The 11,187-nt window shown below is 42.3% G+C and overlaps 1 protein-coding gene across 2 annotated transcripts; it reads left to right on the plus strand.

Annotated features, from left to right (window-relative positions):
• The first annotated feature begins 1,018 nt into the window (after positions 1–1,018).
• Positions 1,019–10,631, plus strand: LOC134298564 (uncharacterized). 2 transcript variants are annotated; one of them, XM_062979197.1, is made up of 8 exons: positions 1,019–1,082; positions 1,806–1,917; positions 5,099–5,312; positions 7,762–7,893; positions 8,119–8,268; positions 8,442–8,502; positions 8,911–8,971; positions 9,566–10,631. In XM_062979197.1, the coding sequence occupies exons 2-7, from the start codon at positions 1,812–1,814 to the stop codon at positions 8,926–8,928; spliced, it is 681 nt and encodes a 226-aa protein (XP_062835267.1). In that variant the 5' UTR covers positions 1,019–1,082; positions 1,806–1,811; the 3' UTR covers positions 8,929–8,971; positions 9,566–10,631. The 2 variants fall into 2 exon arrangements, with proteins under 2 accessions (XP_062835267.1, XP_062835266.1); XM_062979196.1 differs by lacking the exons at positions 8,911–8,971; positions 9,566–10,631 and having other exon boundaries at positions 8,442–8,783.
• The last annotated feature ends 556 nt before the right edge of the window (positions 10,632–11,187 follow it).

Below are 11,187 nucleotides of genomic sequence, written 5' to 3' on the forward strand. Positions count from 1 at the left end.
CTGGCTTGACAGCAGGATGTGTGAAACAGATCTTGGAGTCCGCGTGGGGAGGAAGGGGAACATGAGCCAGGAATGTGATGCGGCAGCTTAAAAAGCCAATGGGATTTTGGCCTGCATGAAGAGGAGTCTAGTGCCTAGATCCAGGGAAGTCCTGCTCCCCGTCTATTCTGCCCTGGTCAGACCACACCTGGAATCACACTGTGTCCAATTCTTGGCACCACAGTTGAAGGGAGATGTTGACAAGCTGGAATGTGTTCAAAGGATGGCAACTAAAATGGTCAAGGGTCTGGAGAACAAGCCCTATGAGGAGCGGCTTAAAGAGCTGGGCATGTTTATCCTGCAGAAGAGAAGGCTGAGAGGAGACATGATGAGGGCCATGCATAAATATGTGAGGGGAAGCCATAGGAAAGAGGGAGGAAGCTTGTTTTCTGCTTCCCTGGAGAATAGGACACGGAACAATGGCTTCAAACTCCAGGAAAGAAGATTCCACCTGAACATGAGGAAGAACTTCTTCACTGTGAGAGCCATTCAGCAGTGGAACTCTCTGCCAAGGAGTGTGGTGGAGGCTCCTTCTTTGGAGGATTTTAAGCAGAGGCTGGTTGGCCAACTGTCGGGGGTGCTTTGAAAGCAACGTTCCTGCTTCTTGGCAGAATGGGGTTGGACTGGATGGCCCATGAAGTCTCTTCCAACAGTATTATTCTATGATTATATGAAAAGCCCTGTTGCGCCAACCTCTCTCATCTCAGAGAAGATCTTGACATTGTTTTGGGTTGTCAAGGTCCTTGTCTCTCTCCGCTTGAATCTGGCATCCTATATAAATCCTGGGCCAAATCCCTCTGCTGACGTGTTCCATACATTCTTGCATAACATAACAATTTGCCAACTTTTTCAAATGTATAAATATTTGCATTGCAACAGTAATTGCTGTTTTATACGCAAATAAATGTCATGGGTTTCCCACAAAGGGAGTGTTTTCGTCATTCCTGATGTATATATTTTCTATATAAGGGAATCTGCTCTTGGCTCACAACGTCTTCCTCCACAGAGGACAACGTCTTGGAGACACCTTGTGAAGCCAACAGGTGAGTAAGGTCAGGATCCAAAGGGAGCTCAGCTTGACTCTCTTGCAAAAAGGTTGCTTCTCCCAAAATGAATCAACCAGTCTGATTTCCAAACTCAAGAATGATCTTTCAAGGGCTAGGTATTAATTCGTGTATTTGTTACAATTAGCCTAACGTACATTCAACCCTTGATGGTTAAGCAGGAATGGATTTGGGGAATGAACATCTGGCTTCAGGTGATTCAGTTTCATATATGATCACAACGGGAGCTAAAATGAACATTTGTGGGATTATCTTCTATTCTAAATTCCTGGTTCCGTGATGAAGAAACCCACTGACTCCATGACATTTACATTTAGGCTTCATCTACATGGCAAAATTCATGCAGGTTGACATCACTTAAACTTTCTCAATGCTGTGGTATCCTGAGAGTTGGAGTTGGGTGATTAACCAGCGCTCTGTGGCTCTTTTTCTTTCATTGGACAATGTAGATGCCCCATGAAGTCAGACTCCAGGAAAATAAATCCCAATTGAGTATTAGAAAGAACTTCCTGAGGGTCCAAAGTGTTCTCCAGGGGAATCTGGTGCCTGGGAGTTTGGTGGAGCCTCCTTCCTTCTCGGGAGGTTCATAAGCAGAGGCTGGATAACGGCCATCTGTCAAGAGAGCTTGCACTGCTTGGCATAAGGGAGTGATATAGATGGCCTTGAGGTCCCTTTGTAACTCCAGGATTCATATCTTCTCAGGTCAAGATGCTCAAGGTTAGGACCATCCTCCTCCTGTGTGGCCTCCAGATCTTCCAACAAACCACAGCGCAGGAAGGAAGCCCTCTGACAGCCGTATTTGATGATGAAGATGGTCAGTATTTGTCAAAGACAGAACGCCACAAGGTCAAAGATAACAGAGTTTATTGGAATTACAGAACTCAAAATGCCCGTAAAAGACAAGGGCTAGGCAAACACTGGCCTTAAAAGTAAAAAGAGAACAGAAAAACGTTCTCTTTCAATGTTTATATTAGGATAGACGATAGAGATAGATAGATAGATAGATAGATAGATAGATAGATAGATAGATAGATAGATGATAGATAGATAGATGATAGATAGATATAGCATGATTATGTATGTATGTATTTATTTATTATTCTATTTATAGGCCACCTTTCTCTACCCTGAATGGGACTCAAGATGGCTTACATAGAGGCAATTATTCAATGCCTTAAAACACATACAATTTCAAAAATACTGGGAACATGGTGGAACATTAATTCAATACATGAATAAAATATATACAAGTCTGTATGGGGGTTGGAAAAATGAGCTATGTGTAATAGGACCAAAGCCTAGCCATCCTGCTGTAAATTGGGACATTGGCTGGGGAGTGCTGAGGTGCAAGAATAGATGTTGATATGCATTGGGGTCCTCTTGCTGGCATCCTGTTACAAAGCTTTGCAGTTCACTAATTGGGTTTCTTAGCTCCTCCACTTCATAGTTAAGTAGACTCAAAGTTACATAATGTAGACTATGATACAGAAGAGGTTCCACCTGAACCTTGGGAAGAATTTTGTGATGGTAAGAACTGCTCAACAGTGAAATATATTATTGCCTGGGAGTAGGGCCGTAGCCAGAAAAAAAAATGGGAGGAGGGGGTTGAAACCTTTTTTGGTGAATCATGAAGAGTCGTTCCATAACACAAAATGATTTAATGTGTTGTTGAAGGCTTTCATGGCCGAGATCACAGGCCATGTTCCAGAAGTATTCTCTTCTGACGTTTTGCCCACATCTATGGCAAGCATCCTCAGAGGTTGTGAGGATGCCCGCCATAGATGTGGGTGAAAGGTCAGGAGAGAATACTTCTGGAACATGGCCATACAGCCCGAAAGACATACAACAACCCCAAAATGATTTAAATAGTATGGTTCATTCTGTATTTTTATATTGTCTTAAATCAATTTCCTATTTTAGTTACAAAGTTTCAAGTCTCTTGGTAATTTATAGTTACAAAAGAATACCACAACGTCTGTTGGAAACACCTGAAAACTGTGTCAATACACTTTGACAGAAATCAGGCTCCATCGATAAACTTCAGTGGACACTCAAGAGGGCAAGTCCAGCCAGCCTTTCTTGCCCCATTGTACTTCTTATGTATGTTTTCAAACGTTTAAAACTTCCCCGTTCTCTGTGTTTATGCCACATTTTGTAGGTTAGCTTTAAACTCATCTGTCAATCCCCTTTGTTGTTATTACATGAGTCTACACTGACTATAATAATGCAAACGTAATTATGCAGCATTGTAGATGGGGCCCAAGATATGCTTCTGCTGGAAGTTAACCATAAAGTCATGCTGGAGGATGTAGAAATACTAGACCTGGACCTGTGGTTCTCAACCTTTGGTCTTGCAGGTATTTTATCAGCTATTGGGAATTGTGGGATCTGAAGTCCAAAACACCTGGAGAACCAAAGGTTGAGAGCCACTGCCAGTCTAGACATTTTTAAAGTCATTCTCATATTTCTTTCATAAGCTATCATCAAACATTGACCATAGAGTCATAGTGGAAGAGCTAAAAATGCTAGAGGCTTGAATATGTTTTAATAGCTTTAAATGGGAATTTCTTAATAGTGTTTACATGTAATCCTGTTTTAATGTTTGCATGTTTGGATACTTTAAATGGTATGTGATGCTTATACAGTAGAGTCTCACTTATCCAACACTCGCTTATCCAACATTATGGATTATCCAACACATTTTTATAGTCAATGTTTTCAATACATAGTGATATTTTGGTGCTAAATTCGTAAATGCAGTAATTACTACATAGCATTACTGTGTATTGAACTACTTTTTCTGTCAAATTTGTTGTCTAACATGATGTTTTGGTGTTTTATTTGTAAAATCATAACCTAATTTGATGTTTAATAGGCTTTTCCATAATCCCTCCTTATTATCCAAATTATTAGCTTATCCAAGCTTCTGCCGGCCCGTTTCCATTGGATAAGTGAGACTCTACTGTAAACGAATCTGGTTTGAGTCTCTTGCAGGAGAGATATACCGGAGAATGAATTATTATTAATTATTAATTAATTATTAATAATTATTAATTATTAATTATTAATTAATTAATTAATAATTAATAATTAATTAATTATTAGTAATTATTAATAATTAATTAATTATTAATTATTATTAATTAATTATTAATTATTATTAATTAATTATTAATTATTATTATTATTATTATTGAGAGGTTCTTTTTAGCCATTTTAGGTCCTCCAGCATGAGTTCATGATATGGTTCTACTGGACATTGACAATAGTAATGTCAGGGATGTCTTCCCTCTAGGCATTTTCTAGATCCTACAGCATTATTCTATCATATGCTTCCTCCAGAAGTCATTCATTGCAATAAGGTTCGCTACTATTTGTGGTTTCACCTTCCCATGGCAAGTGCAAGAAGACATATGGGTTGTACTCTATCTGCATTTAGTAATCCTCCTTATTAACTCTAAAATCTAAAGTCTGACAGAAGACATGTCTTATGAGTGAAAGACACATAAGCGAAGCCTTGTTTACTAAGGTAGAAGAGGCGTGATTTTCTGGGAGAAGGAACAAAGAGTCTTTATCTGCAGTGTGTTGGTGCTGAAACCATCCGTGTGGTTTTTTTGGCACTATGGACAGTGCTAATTATTAATCATCATTCATTGCAAGGGAATGCCATTGTCATTAACTTGGCAATGCCAAGCTTGAAGACCTGACTATGTAGCACTAAAAACATGCCCTTGTTGCACATAGTCCCCTTCAGGAGAGAGGGTGGTCTATAAATAAAGATGATGATGATGATTTATAGCTTCTAGATACTCATGCCCCATCTGCATATAATTGATGATGAGACAAAAATGGAGTAAGGGGTTGCCTATAAAGTCAGGAGTCAGTTTAGTAAAAAGAAACACAGCATTGGGAATTAAAAGGAGGTGGAGAATAATGCTGGGACACAGTTTGTTGACTTTACATCTGTTGTGCTAAACAGTATCAACTTTCTCCAGTACACCCTCAGATCTTGAACGATGATGGAGCTGTCACAGAACTATTGGGAGGAGATCTTTTAGGAGACTTACCTGGTGGCACCCTGGACACCCTGGGTATCATTGGGCGGCAAAGAAGAGATCTGCTTGGAGGTGCCTTGGAAAGCAAGAAAGGTCTGCCTGGAAATGTCTTGGGAGGCAAGGCAGGTCGGCTTGGACGTCTCCTGAATCTTAAGTAAGTGATACTGGGAACAAGGTAGAACATAAATTCAATGGATGAATAAAATATATAATAGTATGCAGGGAAGCTGGCAAAATGACATATGTGTAATGGGACCAAGATGTAGCCATCCTGCAAGAATCTATGTAGATATGCACTGGGGTCCTCTTGGTGGCATCCCGTTACAAAGCTTTGCAGTTCACTAATTGGGTTTCTTAGCTCCTCTGCTTCATAGTTAAGCAGACTTAAAGTTACATAACATAGACTATGGTACAGAAGAGGTTCCACCTGAACCTTGGGAAGAACTTTGTGGTGGGAAGAACTGCTCAACACTGTTGCCTGGGAGCCTGGTGACATCTCCTTTTCCAGAGCTTTAGTAGCAGAAGCGGGATGCTCACTTGTTGGGAGAGCTTGGATTGTGTCCTCCTGAGTGGCAGAAGAGGAGAGGATTGGGTGACCACGGGGGTCTCTCTGAAATCTGGGATAATTGACTCTGGACATAGAAGTGGGGAAGGGGAAGGCAACCCCAAACAGATTGCAGATGGTCATTCATCCTTGCTGAAGCTCATGAGTGAGAGAAAGAGCGATAGCAACGATGGTATCATATTAATAATATACTCATGTACATGTTGGCCTCATGTATAAGTTGAGGGCAGACTTTGGGCCCAAATACTGGATTTAGAGATAACTTTTGGTTAAGGCAAAGGTCATTCTGCAGAGAGAAGAACGGACTAGGACCACCTCAAGGGTCCAGCTATGTCTGATCACCATCACATTCCAAAGGGTTTTCATCATTCTCCTCAGGGAAGGAGGTGGTTCCCTTTTTTTGATACACTATTAAGTCCCCTTCTACACTGTCCTTTTATCCCAGGACCTGATCCCAGATAATCTACTTATCCCAGATAGTATGGCAGAGGAGACTCATATAATCCAGTTCAAAGCAGGTAACCTGGGATAAGTCTAGTGGTGTTCGACTCTGGGGGTTGGTGCTCATCACCATTTCTAAGACGAAGAGCTGGCGTTGTCTGTAGACACCTCCAAGGTCATGTGGCCACTGACATGACTTCATGGAGCGCCATTACCTTCCCGCCGAAGTGGTACCTATTGCTCTACTCATATTTGCATGTTTTCGAACTGCTAGGTTTGCAGAAGCTGGGGCTAACAGCGGGTGCTCACTCAGTTCCCCAGATTTGAACCAGCGACTTTTCGGTCAGCAAGTTCAGTAGCTCAGCGGTTTAATCTGCTGCACCACCGGGGACTCCTAGAAGGGGTGTCAGTCTTATCAAAAATGAAACCATTCCTTTGTCTGAGTAGAGAGAAGAAAGGTGAGAACTTAGTCCATAAGACCTATACTTGGCCTATGCAGTAACATCCTGCCTTCCTCCCAGCACAGGATTCAAGGTAGCTTATTACAAGTGAAACCATTTCAGCATCATTTCCCTCTCTCTCCCTTTTGTGAACCTTGGACGGCTGCATTCCTGCACAAAATATATTAAATTTTGCACTGAAATGCCCTGAATTCTGTGGGCATTTCCAGCATTCATTGAGAACCACGGGCAGAGTGTATATGGTGCCATTGGCTCCAATGCAAACTGGTTTTCTGCTTACATGGAAATGGCCACCATCCCAGAAACCGGGCCACTTGGTTTATCCCACGTTAAAAACTGTAAGTCCCCGGATATTGTTTGGACATCCAAAAGGGACCTGAATAGACAAGTCTATTTCGTTGTATGTTTTTCATCACCTTTGGGCTAGAGGATGCAGTCAGCCCTCCGCATTTGCAAGTTTAATTATCCACAGGCTACTCAAAGCTAATTCAAGCTTGTTAATTGCAACATTTACACTGGCTTTAAACTGACAAGGGTTCTTTCTCCCACTCTGGACATTATTCCACAGGTATTATATGCATTCCATTTGCCTCACTTTCAACAGACCTCTGAAAATGCCACCCAAAGATGCAGGCGAAACATCAGGAGAAAATGCTGGTGGAACATGGCCATACAGCCCAAAAAACTCAAAGCACCCAGAGATTCCAGCCATGAAAGCCTTTGACAACACATTCACAGATCTGTTTAAAAAGTTCTCTCTAGCAATCTTGAGGCCACCCAGTACAACTCCATGGTCAACTTCACCCAGTCACATGGAAGGCCTACAGATTTCTAGAGAGAAGACCTTGGACCTTCATTGCAATCCTATGGTCAGCTTCCAGCAGAGGTTGAGCCCAGAGTCATGCTGGAGGACCTAGAATTTCCTAGGGATGTGTTTTTCCTCTCATGTAAAAACATAGTAATTTCATTATTCACATTGTTTCATCTTCACGGGTCCCTGTGCCCCTAACCCCAGTGAAAGTGGGGGGCTGACTGCACCTCCTTGTGTGCGGCTCCAAGCAGGGCATTTATGCGCATAAAGTTTCCAGCCACAGTTTCCAATCCTGACTCTGGCCAAACTCTCTCTCACTTTCTAGTTGGAAGATTGTGGATGCCAAGCTGCTTAATGTCACCCTGAAAACCCTGCCAGATGATGGGCTCCTACTGGTGATCCCTGTCAAACTGGAACTCCGGAGCAATAGTTCAGGTGCTGCACCCAGGGAGGTCAGGTGAGCAGAAAGGCCTGGTTTGAGAATCCTCTCCCTCTGGATGCACATTTACCTATCATCACATTATTACATGTTTAGGCAGCAATTAAAAGCAAGTGCTATCAATATCACCCGATTGCCTGGGAGTGTGGCGGAGTCTCCTTCTCTGGAGGTTTTTGGACAGGGGTTGGACTGGGGGGATCTTGATTCCAATTCTGAGGTTCTAGAGAACCGTTTTTTTTCTAGGTCTTCCAAGGCTCTGATTGATCTTCCGCGTCTTCTTGTGGAAGTAAATATCAAAGCTTCTCTTCAGATGGTGCAAAACGAGTCCGGAGCACATAAGCTAGTGGTTGAGAACTATATGACCGACCCAGCTCACATCAAGTTCTTGTCTGGGTAGGTGTCCAGAGATCTTAATAATGTTTTGGGGACAACAGTTTGGAAAGTGATGTTGAGGGGAGTGTGTATTCCCCTCCCCTGCATGAGTGGTCAACGGACCATATCTTGGCCCAGAAAGGAGGATGTTTCTGAAGTCAACGTTTGAAGGATGAACCCTTTCTCTTTCTTAGGACCAGGCAGTTGAACTCGGATGCCAGCTTCTCCATCCTCTTTGACGGATTCCTTCGTTCGGTGTGTTTTCCAGGGATTTCGGTTCTCCAGGGTCATTGATCATCCCATTTAGTCTCTCAATGTGTGACATCCCTATTGACCCCAGTCAGAATCCAAACTTTTCAGATAATTACCAACATCTATCTGAGTTTTCTCCCTACAAAAACCATTTGTAGCAAGCCATAAGAATGCATGCTGAACAACCTCTTCTTTGCATTGGCCAAGACAAAGCTCCAGTTATTTAGGCCTCCATTTAATTGCTACACCCCAGAACTGAATCTTTGAACATTTATCCTGAACCCACCTGCAAACTAAAACAGACCCATTCAATGATTTAGCTGAACTCGTCAAGATTGCAAATGCTGTCCTACAAATATGTGGGGAATGAAGTTCTGTTCCTCCCACTGATCATCTTCCTTTCTTTTGCAGCTCCGTCCAATTGTATAGTTTATGATGAATGGCTTGAACACACGTCTTGGGACAGTCACCAGTAAGTTGTCCCAAACTCTAACCCTTGAAACAGAAAACCTTGGATGTGATCTCCATGTCCAACCAGATGCAGGAAAACAATCCAAAACAATGATGTTCCAGGTGATAGTCCATGAATTATGGACCATGAACTATGGGCCTCTGGTTTATGCTAAGTTAGGCCCCACCTACACTGCCATATCATTCAGTGCAAAGCAGATACTGTAACCTCAATTTGGAAACTTGATTGTATGGCAGTGCAGATGGGACCTTAATTCCAGAAAAGGGAGAAACAGCCATTGGGCGCAAATGTAGTGACTGGTGCCTAGAACCTTTGGTGGGAAAATCTTCCTGGCCTCCAAACCAGAGTCCTTGAAAAACACTCATCTAAGGGAAATTACATCCCCCCAACCTTCCCAGTATTTAAGTTGGTCAAGTTATGCATGACACATGTGGTCCAGATCCATGGTCATTGGGCATCTACGACAACGCTGGCTCTTTTGCTTAGAAATGGAGATGAGCACCAACCCCCAGAGCTGGACACAATTAGACTTGATGTCAGGGGAAAACCTTTACCTTTAGTATTTTTTTTCCTTGCCCTTGCCATGGTTGCCAGAACACACCATCGTGACACCGCTGACTCCTAAGCTTCCATAGATGGATCCATGTTGCTGCAGAAAGAGCTTCAAGATAGACCAGATCTCCTTTCTGGCTGCTTCATCTGCCATCTTGGCTCCAAGTCTGAACCATGGAAAAAACATCAGATGTATCCTCATTTTTGTTTCTCTTTGAGCTGTAGACCTGCTTATCTTTGTTTCATCTTGTCAAAGAGGGATGTCAACTGGCTCTTCTCCAGTCAATAAAATATATCATTTCCTAGCATTTGCTGTGTCTGTTAAATGTTTTTCCTCTACTTTAGTGCATTTTGAACAAGTCCAGTCTCAGCATGTGTTGCCCCCTATGCAGTCAACCCTTCACTTGGGTCAAGGCTTAAAGATGCAGGACCACCCCAAAAACTGTACCGGTCAAATTCTTCATCTGAATGCAGAATAATCACAGGTTGTCTTAAACCTACACCTGTTGATAAACTCTACAAGTTAGCTGGCATTGCCCCTCCTGACGTGCGACGGGAAGTTGCTGCTAACGGTGAGAGAAAAAAGGTCGAACATTGTGAAAGCCACCCACTGCATGGCTATCACCCTCCTCCCACCAGACTCAAACCAAGGAAGGGCTTCATGAGAACCACCACTCCTCTTGATGTTCCTCCAGCAGCAGCAAGGGTGTCCCTCTGGGCAGCTAAACCAGGCAATTCCAACTGGATGGCCCCCCATGAGGGAGCTTCTGCCTCCAGGGGCAAACCAAGAATGGGCAACTTGGAAGTCCCTGAACAGACCCAGAAGCGGAGTGGGCAGATCTAAAGACAACTTGGCAAGGTGGCACTACCTGGAGGAATCCTCCACCTCGTGTGACTGTGGAGCAGAACAAACAACTCCGCATATGTATGCTTGCCCACAATGTCCTCCCTTATGTACGGAGGAGGAGTTGCTTAAAGCTACGGACAATGTGGTTACTGTTGGCCGCTTGTGATTTCCTTTTTTTCATCATTTTTAAAATGTATTTGTTATGCAATGCTTTTGACACGAAATAAATAACCCCAAGAAGTGGGGAACTGGAATTGAAAACCTCTCTTTTTTTTGCCTGAGAGAACGCTTCTTTAGGAATCTCTGGGTCTTCAAGCATGACAAACTGATATATACTCACAAGTACAATGCTATGCACTAGTAAATGGTCAATAAACAGATATAAAATATAAACTTATATTGAATGAAGTACAATCAGTACAGAATTTACAATGTGATGTTAATGTTCCATACATCAAAATGACTATATAACTGAACAATGTTTGCTAAATTTCTAAATTGAGTTTTAACCACTTCCACCTCCTGATTGAAATCATATTATGAAGAGGAATTATGCTTAATTCTAAGTATCTGTGCAAAGGGTAAGTTATTCTTCAAAGCCCAGTGATGGTAGATGTTGTAATGTAGTAAAGCATGTCTGTGGATTTACGATGATTTCTAACCTTCAGTTGGTCATTCTCTTTTATAACTGAAACATCCAAGAAGACTACAGATGTAGAACTAATGTTTCCTGTGAATTTAGTGTTGGGGTGAATGGTATTAATCCATGACAGTAGTTGTTCTGCAGCCTGGTGGGATTTAATGATGATAAAAATGT

Source organism: Anolis carolinensis, chromosome 4, assembly GCF_035594765.1.
Source record: "Anolis carolinensis isolate JA03-04 chromosome 4, rAnoCar3.1.pri, whole genome shotgun sequence".
Taxonomy (NCBI): Eukaryota; Metazoa; Chordata; class Lepidosauria; order Squamata; family Dactyloidae; genus Anolis; species Anolis carolinensis.